Source organism: Oreochromis aureus, linkage group 12 (assembly GCF_013358895.1).
Source record: "Oreochromis aureus strain Israel breed Guangdong linkage group 12, ZZ_aureus, whole genome shotgun sequence".
NCBI classification, from domain to species: Eukaryota; Metazoa; Chordata; class Actinopteri; order Cichliformes; family Cichlidae; genus Oreochromis; species Oreochromis aureus.
Window position 1 is genome coordinate 6486885 of NC_052953.1, and position 17710 is coordinate 6504594.

A 17710-nucleotide genomic window follows, 5' to 3' on the forward strand; every position below is an offset into this window, starting at 1 on the left:
TCTTATATTTGTGTGTGTGTGTTGAAGGATTTTTTTAATTAAGAAACAGTGTGAGAAAGGATAATTTGTTCGAAGCGTTTGACTCACAAGGGAGCAGGCCTGTGTTTTTATTGTTATTTTGCTGTGTGAGTCTGCAGCCTGGTCGACTGTAGCTGCTGTGTGATTTGCAACCAAGCGTTGTTATTCTGGGTATCTGAGGGAGGAAAAAAAGGCGTTAACGGCAGAACAGAAATCACCGGGGATCGTGATTCTTCTTTTATAGTTAATTTGCTTTGTGATTTGGTTGAAGAAGTCCTGGGTGGTCTTTGTCAGCAGCTGTGTGGGAGTTAACAGACGGTTTCAGGAAGCACAGAGGATTATCTGCCTTTTGTTTTATTGCTATTTTGCATGATAAATTTGCATTGTTTATCAAGGTTTTAACATAAATGCTGTGCAGTACGCAGCCGAAACAAAGCTTCTCATACTAGCTGGATTACAGATACTGCAAGGGACACCAAGAAACTAAACAGGCAACTCAAGTGTTGGTGAGTTTCTTCCACTTATTAATCACTCGGGTGGTAAAGGAAGAACGAGTAATAAGTGTTTGTGCCACTTTAATGTACAGTTTGGCTTCATGCATCAGCCTTTGTCCTTAACAGTGTCCCGCTTCATGGAATAATAGATGTATATCACTGGGAACAGCAAACTCTTGATGATCAACCCAAAGGTTGAGGGAGAGCTAACAGGGCATTTCTCAAAGGAGCCAGCCTACCACATTTCAAGTTTGTTTTCACACAAAGAAAATATGTTTTGTGTCTTAAAATATTGTAAAATCTTCCAAAAGCAATCAGCACACTCTGAAGATAGAGGTGCGAGTGCTGCGTCTATGTATTATTGAGCAGATAATAAAAATATGTCTATATTTGTTAACATTATAGTCTGGTTTCTTCTTATAATCATTGCCTTGTAATATTTCATAGTAAAGCATGGCTAACAATCCTAGAGTACCAATGTTTCCTGCTGCAGAAGCATGCGTAAAGTGATGATGAAAACAGCTCTGTTGACGAAGACACACTGATTACATTTTTCAACGTCTGCAATAGATAAAAGAAACTATAGGAATGAAAAACACAAAAGCAGCTATTAAAACAGGCATAAATGGACCAAATCAGTCATTTTAGCCACTTAAATAGTTTCTATATTCTTGTTTCTAATGTTAGTCTGAGAGAATGTGAAGGCTCTTGAGCAAATGGTGACGGTTAAAAAGACAAAAGTTGTCCAACATGGAGTTTCATCATGGGACTCGTTGGTCAGTCGTTGCTGGTTATCTCCAGCTGTAGTAGTACCACAAACCTCCCGATGGTATCTTTAGCCACTGGCAGATTGTCACGGTCATCAGTAGTTTTTTCCACAACAGAGAGAGTTCAGCTTCATTTTGCTTTACCACTCCAACCAACACATTTCAGAAGCTTAACTTTGAAGGAGAATGATGTCCTTGTCGAGTTTACGTCGCACTTTTCACAGTCCCACTAATGCTTGTTGAGTAGTTTGCAAACAAGCCGGCTTCTTCCACACAAGCTATGTGGGACAAAGGTAACCTGCTAGCAACCAAAGCAATGATTTTAGTTTCTAGTGCAGTACCGTAATCTATGGAACCAGTTTCACTCTAGCGACTGGCAGTAACCCTCGGGTCTGTAGCCTTTAGTGACTGAGGCCTAATTAAAAAGGGAACCTTTAACCTCCTAAGACCTGAACTCTTTCATGGCATGCATTTTTAATTTCTCTTTGCTATTTGGGCTGATAAGAGGACATTTGTTTTCGATTTCGATAGAACAGTGGCAGTATAATGTCCTCGTAAGTGGATATCAGGGCCTCGTAGAGCAAAATTTAGTGTTTTGGTCTAGACGACCCAAAATGTGATGTACACATATGTGGACGCCAGGTCCTTGGAGGTTAATAAGGCCACTAATACTTTTTCAGACTTTATCCCAAAGTATGAAATTCTTTTTATTTTTATTTCACATTTTTTACAATTAAATAACATTTTGTGAATTATAACCTTTGATTGATAATCATGGACACTATTTCCCTCAAACACTAACGATCATATTTGATTATGGATTTTGAACCCAATAGTTTTTGGCCCTGATTCCAAAGTGAGTCTTTTAAAATTGAATATCTGCTGACATTCAGTCCACAGTGTTGGAGCTGCAACAATAAACTTGGCAGTATCTAAATCTGCTGTAGAAGAAAAAGTAGAGGCATTTCTAAAAAAAGGTGCAGGGCACCCTCGAGTCTTTTGTTTTTCTCTGTAAAGAAGTAAGAAAAATCTTCTCTTGTCAGATTTTAGAGAAACCTGCGAGGAACTGATTGATCTTCATAATAACACAACAGCAGCGGACCTCCTTTATCTGGGAAACCAAACAGAAAAGCTCCGTGTCGGACCTGACAAAGTGCTGCTGTTTTCTCGGGCACTTCCAGACGCAGCGTGGTGAAGAACTTCTTTTGAGCGTTAAATCACTCAAGAATATCGCGCAGTGAGATATCTGTCAAGCCCGTAATCTTTATTGAGTCATAATGGCGAGAAAAATCCTTCACTGCTGATTGCTGCTGCTCTCTCAGCAGAATTATTTCCCAGAGCTGCTGTAATTGGGACTATAATAAGTGGTGAAGATAAGAGAGGAGCTCTTAAAGGCACCGTTGACATGGGTTTCATTACATGTAACTATGGTGATGATAGTAGTTAAGATCACTCACAAGCCTTGAAAACTTAAAATGTGTTCTTGGGTTTATGAAACACCACTGAAGCCTGGAACCGAAGAAGAAATATGAAATGACTCGTAACGTTTCACAAAGATCAAATGAGTTGTTTTTTTTGAGTTTGAACTAATTTAGTATTGATTAATGTAGCGGGAAACAATGGTGATACCTGGCATTTAACCAGACCTGAAAATAATCTTTTTCAGGTCCCTGCAGAACTGGCAAAAGTGAAAGTAGAATTATGATACATGTGTTAAAAAATACTTCTATAAAAGCTGAAGTACTCATTAAATGTCTTTATTCAAGTAAAAGTGAAAATGTACAAGCTCTGAAATATACTCAAAATAGTAAAAAGCAGCTTTTTGAAGGACATTTCTACCAGCTTTTTTCGTGCCAAGCTAACTGAAGCTCTTGTTCTTTTAATTATATAATAATAAAATATACATGGGAATACAAACGTTTTTTCTTTTTTTTTTCTTTGCCTCTACACCTAAACAGAAAAAAAGAGTACAGTCAAGGGTTAAAGTGGGATTTGGCGCGTGGGGGAATGCTAATATTGGTGGAACTGGCTGAGTGTATGGAAAAGCACCACAAATCTCAATAATTCCTGTTGTGAGGTCCAGCAGGTTTCTTTGTGTACAGGCTGTGATCAGCCTGCACACAGATGGTATACTGTCTTTATATCAGCTTCAATTAAAAATTCCTCTGTGCTGTACTTGATGTAACCTAATCTGACCATGAACACCACAGCCACTGTGCACCAGTCCAACATGGTACTTTATTGTAAATTTGCAACAGTGCTGCAAACTAACCCGTTTATCCCGAGTTTTTTTATGGATTGCTTAAATAACATAAAGTTAATACCTAAGTTTGTCTCGAAGGACGTTTCATGATATGAACAATACGTAACTATAAATCATAGACAGATCCAACATCTGATTTAAAAATGATGGCATTACATCTAAAATTTCAAGTTTTTCAAATGCCACTGATCAGTGCAGTCATCTGTCTTGCCTTTTTTACATCTTTTCCATCTCTGACTGGAGTTCTCTCAGTCTTAAATACAGCAGCTATACTTTTAGCTAGCAGCACACTGTGTGACACACTGCACAGAAAGAGGTTTTGTGTTTGCTGGTATTTGCTGAGCTGATAGAAACGTTGTATTTATAATTGCCTGCCATTTAAAAAAAATGTTACTCCCTTTATGTTCCCTCTTTTTCTGTAATTACCACAACCAGACCTAAAAAAACAGTTTCTGATTTTTCAGCCCAATTTAAGACTGGAGTACAGAGCTTTAAATGATGCATAGATTACATGTTACTGTTTCTTTCATCTGTTTGTATACAATAAGCCTCGGTGATGGACACACCAATAGGATTGTTTTTTCTGTGTTATTGTTCCTCCATTTAGGCTCAAATTGGTTTGATGTTTGAATGTGCACAGTGATGTGAAATATAATCTTTCCTTAGATCCTTTAAACCCAAAGTAGACTAAGAAGATGACCTAAGAATATTCTAACGCATGCTGAGTGGTCATGAGGGCGCCCCTCATGCTGGCACAGGTTTCTAAATGATAATTTAACATCAGAAGTGAAGTTAAAGCCCAACAGAAGCTGCTACAAGTTCTCTGCTGCCCTTCCCTTAATTCCTGAAATCTAAATAGCTGATCCTGTAAAATGGCACTATGATGTCTTTAATACTTACAGGAAATTATTTTACTACAATCAAAACACTGAAAAACATCTTAAAAGAAATCCCCCTGATATATCAAACCCTCATCTCAAACAGATGAGGAGAATTTCAAGAAGAAAAATGTCATGAAATTTTCACATTTTTGTTCGACAGCTCCATAATGTCAACCAGCGCTCCCAGTGACCCAGAGAGCAGGAGGACTCAAATACATTAAAATCTACAGACAATCTATAAACGTTAAAATATCTCATGTGTTCCTTTTAACCTTTTCACACACAAAGAGCTTGAAAGTCTAAAAAAGGGAATGTTTAGGTGATATCCGTATAGTTATGTCCACTTTTAACACTGATTAATATGAAAATAGAACAAATCTGTTGTGCTGTGAATTTGAATCCAGCCATCAAAAGGTTGATGATGTTGGTTACACTGACAGTTGTCGCACACATTATTGTTACACAATGAATGTCAATAAAGATTCTGAATATGTCATGTGTGAACATGTGTGATTTAAGTGTTTCCTTATATTTCTGAGCAGTTACTTTTGTCCTGTTGCTGAGAGTGTGAAATAAACTCTCCTGCGTGTCTCTCCGTCTCATTCCATCTCCTTGTGTTTGCAGAAATGTTCTCACTGCAGCACAATTAGCAATTAGTGGGTGGATAGGCTACACGGATTGAGTGCAACATTAAATTGTCCCCTGCCCTGCTGGCCCCAGAAGCCACAGGGTCCAAGCACTTTCCTGGCAGAAACACTTTTTTTTGTTGTTGTTATAATCACACTGAATGGATCCATTGTTACCTTCTTGCACTACTGTATTATTTTTCTGAGTCACTCTGTACAAAAGTGGAATCTAATTATAATTTGCAGCTTCTGTACGTATGTGTGCGTTAGCTGGAAACATTCATCCCAGCCTCTTCTCTCAAAAACTGCTCAACGAGTGTGAAATGTTTGCATTTCACAAGGGTGAGGACTCCACCAGCCAGGAAAGAGAGATGAAGATGAATCGAACCAGACCGAGTGAGAAAAAATGATTTTTTTAAAGTCTGGATACAGTTGAGAGATGATTAGCTGACACTCAATATTAGGAAGCTGGTAACTGCAGACTGAGGGTGGAATAATGAATAGTGTGACATTTGGAGAAAATGTCTCCTCTTCTAAAATGTCCTTCCGATTCTTGCCTCCATTATGCAGCATTATCCAACACTGAAATAATCATCTGTCAGTTGGATTCACTCCAGTAATAATAAAATGACTTTAATAATCCTTTTCCTTATATTTCTGCCCATCTCTCTCCCAAGCTCTCTTACATTAATTTCAGCAGAAGCGGAAGCTCAATCATGGACATATATTTCATTAAATATATTGAAAGTAAGCTGAGCGGCATAATCTGATCTTTAATGAATCCTCTTCTCTGCAGGTGGACCCCATGTTCACAGTCCCAGCTCCCCCAGCTCCAGGCCACCCCGGGGCCCCTGGATGCTCGCTGCCCTCGGCCCCCTCGTTTTCCCCCCCGGCCCTGCCCACCTCAAACCCTAAGCAGCTGGCGGTGAGGACAAGGTCCATCGGCACCAACACCCAGGATGGCGCTGCGTCAGGGGCGCTGGAGGGTGATTCGGCCTGCTTGGGGCCCTGCCAGCCAGGGACTAGTGTCAACCTGGAGGGTATCGTTTGGCATGAGACAGAGGAAGGTGAGCATTCTTCCTCAAACCTCACACTGGTGAACACACAATTTTAGCACATCAAGCATTAAAACCCAGGTTACATCCAAGAATCTGCAGACTTATGGGGCTATTAACTACTCCTTTCTCCTGTTTTTTTTCTTGCAAGGTCTTTTGTAGCAGTGGCTGCCTTGAAGGGAGAAAAACAGCCATAAAAAAGAAAACATAATAGATACAGTGTTTGGCATTCAGTGTGTATCGGAGCAGTAGTATTGTTCCAACCTTTATACCTTCCTCGCAGTGTTTTGGTTTGACACAAGAAACAGTCTGAGGTAGAATAAAGTCATTTGTTGTGAATGGGTTTAAATAAGTAGAAATATGAAGAAAACCTGAAACTCGTTTACAGTGAGTCAGAGCGTTTCCAGGAATGCACTGAATGACGGTGAGAATGTGAAAAGGCTAAAGTGTCAAGCACGGGCAAATGAAATACCTTTGCCATGCTTCAGTAGAATTTGAGATGCCTGAAACACCCTGGCAGCTTTTCTGATCCTTAGCGAGACATGAGTTTACTTTGACAAGTGGAAAAGTCTAAACTCTCTTTCAGGGATGCTTTTCTTTTATTAGCGTTTCCATTTGTTGCGGCTATCCTGCTTATTTAGTATCCAGTTTAAAGCATTCTTCTGAGGCAGGGTGGCCTCTTTACAAAAAAGGGGTTTATGCTTCCAGCAAATTGTTGTTTTAGTCCATCTCATTAAAACTAAAGACAGCGTTTTCAGTGAGATATAGTCAATCACACTGTAACTGGAGACTCTTCATTTAGAAGCTGGATAAGGACCGTTTATACATTTCTGACAGCTCTAAGAAAACAGACTGTCTTTGCTTAGGGCTGAGGAAAGATTCCTACTTTTATTTATTGTTTTGGCTCGCTGGGATATTTGGTATTTCCATAATGAGTTCTTATCAGGAAAACACAGCATAACATAATGCAACTTGCAGGAGCATTAATTATTTTATGGAGCTGGTCCAGTTATTATCAAGTGACCTTAATATAAAAGTGTGAGGTAAATGATGACCTTATTGGGTGGGTGAATGGATTTTTGCCAACGTGGTGAAATCTGATGTGAAGAGAAGCAGATGTGACTGTGAAACAGCTAATGCCTTTGGCACCATGCACTGATTTAACTTGACTGAAGGATCTGCGCTGCAGGGATCAGGTCAGTGGTTTGTGTGTTTAACTATCTGAGGAGATGTATTGGCTTATTGGTCCTAGGTCATCATCCAATAAGCATGTCTCTGGCTAATCCTTTCTGAAAATTAGGATGATCAAAATTTAGAAAACTGACTTAACGTTTTAGTCACCAGGATCCAAAATGAGTCAGTAAGACTATAAACTCAGCAGGAAATGTTTACTGAGGTACAATTTTTCTACAGACTTTGATAGAACAGCTTCACTTTTTAGTCTCTGAAGCGACGTACAACTTCATCGCTCTATGACTCCAGCTCGATGAGTCCTTTTTTGGTTTGTTCAACATCCTCTTCTGAGAAAGCAAACAATGATTCTCCTGTGCTTTCAGGGTCTTTGCATCTTGGCTGTTGCATAAAATAATGCACCGTGTTCTTATATGAGCAAAGATAGGAAACCACCAAGGTTTAAGCATTAAACGGCGAGGCAATTTGTTGGTCTGTGTGGATGCATCTGGTAAAGCCTTGGTGATAATGCAGCAGAGTGATGACACTGTGCCAAAGAAAGGGATCGGGTCCAGAGCACATGGTATATCATGAAATGTCCTTCAAGTAAAATAATTTTGACACCCAGCAAAGAGGTTCTGGCCCTAAAAAAATGTTTTTCAGTAAAAAAGAGGAAAGCAAAGTTCGGTGAGGTTTTTTTTTTTGTTTGTTTGTTTGGTTTTTGAACCAGCCATCCACCGACAGCTTCTTGATGTCGTATGCACATCGGCACAGCTTGGCTTCTGTACTATGGGTGATGAGCCGAGCAGATAGGAGTAGTAGCAGGATTGCCTTCCACTGAAGCACAGACAGAACTGACAGCCCCAAGTCGCAGCAGAATTTTGGATGATTGATCTGTATTAAAATACTTTTACAGTCCCTGATTTCTCTAATATCTTTTAAAGATTTGAAGGTTGTTTCCCTTTTGTCACATGAAAAATTTAAAATTCAATTTACTTTGTTAAGCACCTTTCTGTTTTTGGGGTGAAGCTTAAAACAAAATCAAAACCACTGCCAAGCCTACCAACCATATATTTGTACACCTATCACAAATATTCCTCAGTGAGCTGTACAGTCTGCGCCCTGAGACCAGCGGTAGTAAATTTACATTTTTTGTCCTTTTATTTTACTCTGTCTTGTACTTTCACATTTTACTGGATAATATATTTTAGATTACCTGGTTTATAGGCTCAGGGCATCACCGCAATACGCTGCATTCATTTTAGATTCTATTTTAGTGACTAAGATCTTATTCAAAAGGCTCAAGCCTTTCATGGCCAACCCAGAAGGAACATTCCTTCATTTTCCAGCAATAAAGATATTAATTTAAATATGTTTTCTGACAAAAGACATAAGAAACAGACAGAAAAACGTCTGTAAATTTGCACCAGGAGAACTTCAGTGCTACCAATATGAGTTGCTGTTACAACCCAAATTCCAAAAAGCTGGGATGTTGTGTAAATGTTCTGTTCTAAAGGTAAATATAGTGTAATGAGGACTGTCATTGCATTATTATTATTTACATTTTATTCAGTGTTTCAACATTTTCAGAACCGGGGCTGTAAATCACCCAATATCAGTATCGATCAACTGCAGCCATCTTTCTCTAACCTTAACGATGTGCACTTCCTCAATTTGGTCCTGTCGCTGGAGAACAGATTTTATTTTAGCTTCTCCTTTTTACTTTCAACCATCTTCGCAACCCACAGCCAGAACATCATCTGCCAATTTTTTCCTCTTTGGAGGGAAAATATGCATATAAAAAAAGTTGAATATTTCAGCTGTTTGTGCCCTGAAAAAATACACTTGGCCAAATTAAAGCGGGCATTGCTACAATCTGTGTGGGTTTGAAAAACATATGTTACAAGAAAAAGTAGATGATAGTACTAATTTTTATTATTCCAGACCTTTCAGTCCCACAAACAAAAATAACCACGATTCTTTTCAAACAAGGCTGGACGTCCTCATGAGAGCAGTTTTGGCGTTGCACCGCGCGCTCATGAGTCCAAATCACGCAGAACTAGAAACACATCCAACACTACAAAATGATACCATGGGAGTGCTGGGCTGTAGATCAGACGGCCCGATGATTCACCCGCCGATTTCTACGCCGCCGCACTTTGATAGGCCGTTAACGAGGACAGCATTCAGCACTGCAGCCTCTCAGCGGAGGTGTAATACCTTACTGCAGGCTTTTAATGAATAAATCCAATCTCTCACTGCCCATCTCGCTCTGCCAGCCGCTGGTCCTCTGAAGCTGAGTGTTGAGTTTGGCATAGAAGTGCCCCAGTATTAATTAACTGGTGCTTTTCGCTCTGTCCAGGAAAAAATAAAGAAGAACATACAAACACAGTGCAGGGCAGTATACCCTGGCCAAGACTGCTGCTAAACAGGATAGAGATGGAGACAAGAAAGAAAGTGAATAATACATCTCCCACTTCAGACTGTTTGTATAACAGGGCCCAAAGAGGCAAAGTCAGTGAAAACAAACTGTGGATAGAACTTTTGAATACACTTACATGCATCCTCGTGGACCTTGGCGACCTCAAATAATTAAAAAGAAGGAACAAACTGCAGGTAAAAAATTAAAATGAAGCTTGAATGCTTTAGAAAAATGAGAAACCAGAGTGCAATCCTCCTCCAAGGCTGAGATGGGGGTGGGGATGTGACATAGACTGTATATAAAAACTGAATGTTAAAATTTAAGCCAATGTGGAAGTACTGTAAACCTGATTGTTTCTAATTGCCAATAGGGAGCAATTATGTTGCAGATGTCTGTAGAAAACCAAATCTAGTTTGACCTGAATAAACGCTTTTCTGACGAGTTCATGTCTCTGTTGTTAAGTCTTATTGAAACCAACATCATGTTCATTTTGTAAATTATTGTCCTCATTAGAATAAAAAAAGGAGAATCAGGACATAATTGTGTCCAAACTAAAACCCTCAACTTCAGGTTCAACGCTAACTAATGAGTGACAACATGTAGCTATGGGGTGTGTTAGAGTATTGAAAGAAATATCTAAGGTTTTCTTTTTTTAATTACATTTTTTTCCCAAAAAATGTAGGCCTTAATCAGTAAATATTGTAAGCTTTACCTTATTTACATATATGTTACCTTACTGAAGGAGAAAGCAACAGTCAGCTTCTTTGTGAGCAGGAAATGAGTTTTCAGTATGAAAGGATGTACAAAAATCAAGAAGCTAATTCAAACACGCAACACTACAGATGAAAACACTGTGATACAGACTCAACAATATTTAGTGTAGTACTGATTCTGGCCACGAAGTTCAGTTACGATCAGATCAGCTGATCTCAGTATGAGTCCACACCCATCATGGTTCAGCTGATACACTTCTATAGTTCAAGCAGGGACTGCTATGTAAACTGTGCATTTGCAAGCTGCTTTGCAACCCACTTTCACCCCAGCCTGTCTGATCTTCTTTTCACTATAAAGGTACTAACTTGGTATTAAATGCTGTGATGTTACATGAATTTAGAGAATAACTCTGCAGACTTATCCTGAGTAGTTTTTTTTCTCCGGTCAGCTGGTATTATCTCAAAGTATTTTTCTGTAAACCGTTAAATTCTAAATTCCAAATATTTCGTCTCTCCAAAAGTGAATATTTGCTGTATTTAATTATTTGTTTGTCTTGACTGTTTAAAGGAAATCTGATAAATTTTAACCCTCTCAACAACTCACCAGCCCAGTGCAGTCTCTCCAGAACAAGTTGGGAGTCAGCCTCAAGTGTCTCCAATTCTAATTTTTCTCATTTGTAATTAGCTCTCTAGCTTCAGCACAGTGGTGCAGTGGTTAGCACTGTTGCCTCACAACAAGAAGGTCGTGGGTTCAAATTCACCATCTGGCTGGTGTCATTCTTTGTGGAGTTTATGTGGGTTCTCTCATTGATGTCAGTGTCTCAGGGATTAGCAAGCCTTGTCCAATTAAATTTTTTAAAAGAGTCTGAATTTTAAATTTGCTTTGTGCTCGTAAAATTCATGGTTTAATAAGGCAAAAATACTGTTACCGAGTTCACCACCAAAAGCTTCTGACTTCCCACCAATCTCGCACCGATTCTTCTCTGAGATATCCTGCTGAGTAGAAAACAAAGAAACAAACAGGAGTGACAACATCCTCCAGCCCGCCTCCTTCCCCCACCCCCACCCCTCAGTGGAGGCACTAAATGAAAACATCAAAGCATTGTGTTTCCAGGTTTGTGCAAGTAAACAAATAGAAACAGCATCAGGGAGATGATGCGTTACGTTATTATATTAGGATAAAGTGAGTCACACACTGTAATGAGCAAATAAATAATGATATAGAGACATAAACTGCAGTATATCACCAGATAATAAATAATACACAGACAGGGAAAAGGATGGAGGATGGCTGCAAGAGAAAAGAAAAAGAGCAAGAAAATAGATTCAGTGCTCAGTCTGTCCCAACAGGCTGACAGATGGATGGATGGAGGATGGAGCGAGAAGTGGGGAAATGGAAAGAGCTGTAGCAGAGGTTTAGTCTGTATTTTTAAACTACCGCAGGGATAAGAGGAGATGGAGAGGAATGTAAAGACGGAGGCAGGAGGAGACAGACAGAGGCACGAAGAAGAAGCATTTCATCAGTGATGCAGACTGAAAGCGATGGACAATGTCAGAGTCAAAGAGAGAGACACAGAAAGACAAAGAGAGATAGTGTTTTTCTTCCTGCCGCTCAGGGACTATTGTTCGAGAGGTGGAGTGATAACTGGAGCCCCCTACTTGTAACGGCGGAGGGATACGGGAGGGAGAGATGCAGGTTGCATGTTAATTAAGCTGAATACTAATTGGAGAGACAGAAAGGAGGAGAAGAAGAGACCACCATTTCAGCTTCAACCCTCCTCCCCGTCTTCTTCCCTGTGGGGGACCAGACTCTGATGAGCGCTAATCAAACAGTGATTGGCTCGATTCTTAACTAAGCTGCACAAACTCCATGACTTCGGATCTCTCAGTCTGTCTGTCTGGATTCTAGACATTAAGTCAATTACAAGTACTGTAAATAATTATGCTCAGCAAGTGATTTGCATTTCAATGAACACACAAAATAATCACATGTAATAACAACTAAGTAGCTCCTTCATCTTATTGGCCATAAAATCTAACTATTAAAATTTCTTTTAACACAAACACTGTTCCGATCTGGGATGCTCATATTGAGCGTGGTTAAAGTATCAAATGATAACCTTATCATTTGATACCAGTGCATGTTCAGCTAATTCCTGTGAGCCAAAAGCATCACACTGCTCTAAAATCCCGAGTTTTTAATCTACTCTTTGTTGTGTTGGATGTCATTAAGGGTGGATATCCTATCCATCCATCCATCCATTCATCCATCCATCCATTCATCCAAAGTCTGGTCACAGTTGCAACAAGCTAAGTAGGGTGTTCCAAACATCTTTATCCCCAGAAACACTTTCCAGTTCCTCCTGGCAGATCCCTAGTCATTGCCATGCCAAATGAGATGTGAAATCTCTCCAGTAAGTTCTGGTTCTGCCCCAGGGACTCATCCCATAAGTTATGCCCGGAAAACTTCCAAAGGGAGGTGGCCATGCATTATCCCTTCAGATAGCCAAGGTCCTCATCCCAAGTGTTATAGCCCTTTTCCACTAGTACCTACTTGGCTCGACTCAACTTGGTTTCGGTCGTTTTCCATTATGGTCGAGTACCCCCTAATGTGCGTGGAGTCATTGTAGCAACACGATCATGAAAGTCCTGTGATCATTCGGATGTGAACTGCAAACCACAACAATGGGGCGATATACCTGCTGCTCAGTGTATGGCTTTTTGTCAGACTCGAGGACTACAGTGTTGTTTTTGTGTAGTCATTTCCCTTGTTGCCAGGTTCGAAAAATGGCAGTTTTGATTTTCGTGAAGGAGGCACTCTCATGACTCATCAAGTGGCACCACTGACTAACCTGTTGACATCACATTTTGGATCAGATTGCTTGGAACCCCGGCAGAGTTGGTATTAGAAAGTATCTGATACCTGGTACGACCACCTAATTGAAAACCCTAAAAACGAGTCCAGCCATGCTGAGCCGACCCAAGTAGTTACTAGTGGAAAAGGGCTCTAAGAAAGCCCCTAATATGAAACCAAAAACCATAACTGATTTAAATTCTAGTTTAAGGTCATGTTTTCATACACCCTAGATCGTTTTCAGTTAAGCTATCCAAAAATAGCAGCTGAACTGAAAACGACCACTTGCAAACAGCACTCTGTGATTTCACCACAGACCTCAAACTTGTACAGACGAGAAACATCAACTTCCGTTTCAAACTGATCCGAATTTCATGTGGAAGATCGTTAAGTGATGAGCTTAGTCTTCAGCTACAGCCGAGCAGTTGGTAGTGGGAGAATCCACAGTTTCCAAGCCTGGAGGCAGTGTGTCAGGTGATAAGTGAGACTAGGATAATACTCATCATTTTTTCAGCATTCAAGGGATCCTACAAAGTTAATTCGCCCCTCAGGATGAGGCTGTCAAAGCAAAGTTTTACTGTAACATCCTGAGGTGTCTATAGGGGGACATTCAGAGGAAATGATCTGAACTGTGGCATCGCAATCTTTGCTTGACAGGTTTGCTCTCCTGCAATGTTCTTCAGATACCAAAAATAAAAATCAAGTTATGGATCATTGTTTGGGAGCACTGGAGGAGACCCAGTGTCCATCACAGGGGCACTGATTTAATACAAGTTTATTAGCACTGTTATTCTCTAACCTTATCTAAACTGCTTTATCTGACTAAGCAATTACACATATAGGACTCTGAACCTTCTTGTTTGCCATCCATCCTAATAACCTCCTGACAAATCGGACTTGATACATAATTCCTCATTCTCTCAAAATCCCCCCCCCCCTAAAATCTCATGAAGCAGTAATAAATCTTGTTAATTTACCAGCACTTAAATCAGAAAGTGCCCAGTTTATTGCTAAATACGTGTGATTCTGTGGAGTCAACTTCAGTGACTGCGACTGGCTCAGGTTTAAGGATTGCTGTTGACAGTGCTCACACAGCTGCAGAGGAGAAGTCAGGGGATGCTTGCCGAGAGCTTAGAGCAAATCAGCAGAAAAATATGAAGCAGCAGCGACACAAACACAGGCGAGGCAGAGCTGGGTGATTCTGACAGCCTCGACAGACACTTAAACTGCACTCAGCGCAGTGTGGATGTCACATTTGGATGCAGCAGTGCAGCTCGAGCATCTTTTTTCATTTCGTTTCACAGCAAAAGCAGATGCAGGTTCAGACTGCGAGGGAGAAAATGAACAGAGAGTCAATGCAGAGTAGGTGTGAATGAGGGAAAGACATTCATTTTTAATTTCTCCATTAAGATTTTGTTATTTTCTGCAGTGCAGAGGATAAAGAGAGGGCGCACAATGCGGAGAACGTTTTCTTTTTCCCTGACTCATAACAAACAAACCCTGAAGTCCCTCGGATAGAGATGCTTGAATTCAGGGGCGTTTAGTTCAAGCACTACTCAGCCGTTGCTCGCTCTCTTTTAAAAAGTGGTTGCTTGTTTGTGCGAAGCCTCTGTGAAGCAGTAAAATTGAGTCAGGGCGTTTATTTCAATAAGTGTTAGAAACAGACTTTGAGGGATCCTGAATGCCACACAGGTTCTCTAATAGCAGCACAAACGCCCACGTTCATGACAGCAAGACACAAACTGACGACCTATTGAGTGTTTTGGCTTCTTCCCAAGAAGAGACGTGCTGACTAAAAATAGAAACGCTGTCACGTTTCAGGCCGAGCGAGGCTTCAGGGGGCACGAGAGTGAAGAGGAAAACCTCCACTGCTGCACTTTGGACTTTGTTTCTACATGTTTCATCTACTTTATCCTACATCTTGTACCCTTTTATCCTCGTCCTTGTGCAACTATTATTTAACCGTCAGTTTGTTTTACTGTCTGCTTGACTTGTTCTATGACTTTATTGCTGCTCATTTCTTTATTGCAGGCAATGCAGCACTGAAGAAGTAGATTTTTCACATCCATGTGGGCCTGCAATAAGATATCAAGAAACTGATGAAAAACTAAAAGTGACATTAGCTTTTTTAGATATGGTTTTTAAAAAGACGATAATCTTTTGTTTTCCTTTGAGATCATGAAAGTATTTGCAATATTTCTTTTATTGGTTATCAGGAGCGGCACAAAATGTTGATGCGGCAGTATCGTATTGCTTACTCCTCCATTGTTCAAGCGCTCATCATCATCATCATCATCAGGTCTCTTGCAGTGTATGTGTAGACTTGATGAGAGAAATGTGTTTCTACTGTAGGTGATCCTGATGAGGACTGCAAGATCCGCACCAAGGATCTATAAGTCATCAGTGCTAACGTTGGCCCATCGCGTGCATCGTGGTTGCTTCTGTTCACTGACTTCATGCCTTCGTTTGCGCTGAGTACTTGAGAGCTGAATCCATCCAATCAGTCTCTGGAGATTTGTGGAATTTGGCATTTCAAACAGATTCCTCTTCCAATCTGACTCATTGTATCACTGTATGTAGCTGACCGTCTGTCTTATAATGTACTGAGTCACTATATCGTGATACAGTCGCATCATCACTGTATCGTGATGAGTATCTGATTCTTGCTTCTGCTATTTAACCCTTGTGTGGTGTTCATATTTTTGTTACTCAGCCAGTGTTCATGGGTCTGATGGACCTGCTAGAGTTTTGGCTTTCCAAATTAACACTATCAAACAATTTTATGTTAAATTACTCAACAGATGCTTACTTCATCCCGATTACAAGCCATATGAACAGCAAACATGGTTAATTTTTTCCCTTTACCTTTGTTAGATCACATTTATGAATTAATGTGCTTCTCGTTTTTTTTTTTTTTATATATAAAATGTTATAAAAAAAATCAGTTATAATCAAGTGGAGTGAGTGGAAAGACACAACACATTTACATGTGAAGCAATATGTTTCACAACTAAATGGGATCAGCTGCTCATCAATGGTGACATTAGGCCCAGGGTTGTAAAACAGGGGGAGGTGGTGCACCCACTTATCCCACACTGTCCTGATGGCAGCTAGCTTGTCTCTCTGCCGTCGAGCTGGTCTGTCGCCTTGGTTATCAAAACGGATAATCCTGGAAGTTTTGTGGAAGTTTTCCAGAGACATTGATGCACGGAAAGGTTCTTGCCGGTTTCTGCATCCCACAGGGATTCTGTGGATTCCCCTTTGGACCTGAAAACTCCTGCAAGGATAAGAACCCCAAAGTAGGCCTTTGGGGTTCTTAGATCAATTTGGTCCATCTTCTTCCACCTCTCTCCAAAAACACACCTTCCTTCTAGATTACTGCAATCCAGAATAATTTTCTGGATGGAATCTGGGATGAAAAGCTCAAATGAAGACTTGATGTCCTTCACTTGAGTAACTGTCAGCCGTGTTGGCCCTGGCTTATCACAGTAACAGCTCAGGGTGACTCATTTCTTGGGCAAGAAGACCATTCAATTTCACCATTTATTGACATCCATATTTCTTCACTTGCTGTCTGGTGGGCTTGTTCTGGTCCTGGAGCCGGCTGCTGATTGGGTACTCGTCTTTGTTTTGTTACTAAATGGTGCTCAACCTCATCCTTTTCTTCAAAGTCACTGTCAGACTCTGAATTTTTAGAAATGTGAAATATTCTGAAACCTCTTTGCCAACATCATCATCCGAAGCTCCTCTCTCTTCCAAAATCAATTGGAAGGCCCTCGCAGCAGATAATCTTTTGCCATCTTGATCAGTTGTGATAAAGAACCACACTGGCAAAGTCTTATTTATAGTATTATGCCCCTAATTTGCAGGTGGGACAGGGTATGAGAAAATAAAATTTGGATCCCTCAAGAAAGAGGGTAAAATGTGCGGGAATGTAAGAGGTGTAAGACGGTGTTGATAGCTGAATTTTCAACAATGTTGCAACTTTGTGCGGGAGCAGGAGGGGAAGAAAACACTATCAGCAGCACCAGAAAGGAGGAAGACAGAGTATGGGAACACAGGACCTACACTTTCAACACTTTTATTAGACCTGGGTCCAGTGGACCCGAACACCTTGTATGTAATGTAAATGCGTGGGGGGAGGTACAGTATGAGGTCATTGAAAATTTGTTCAGATTTATGTTCTTCACAGAAAATAAGCCAAAGCCAATGAATTTCAGGTTGAAAAAATAATTAATTGTTGAATTTTTCTTTTGAAAAAAACTGAAAACGGGTCTCACAGACCCGAACACCATACAAGGGTTAAAGTTACAAATGACCAAACCAGCTCATCACAGCTGTTTCTTGACTCCGAGGACCGCTGCCTGCACATTACAGACATACACCGATTTACAGGAAAGCCAGTTTAAAATGTCTGTTTATGTTTTTAGGTCAAACAAAACCCTTT

General features: G+C 40.3%; 1 protein-coding gene across 1 annotated transcript in view; it reads left to right on the top strand.

Annotated features, from left to right (window-relative positions):
* The window catches only part of znf608 (zinc finger protein 608), a 68019-nt gene that overhangs the window by 25822 nt on the left and 24487 nt on the right, over positions 1–17710 (top strand). The window contains exon 2 of the mRNA XM_039621234.1: positions 5846–6116. Coding sequence (XP_039477168.1) covers positions 5846–6116 — 271 coding nt within the window. The remainder of the gene's footprint in view (positions 1–5845; positions 6117–17710) is intronic.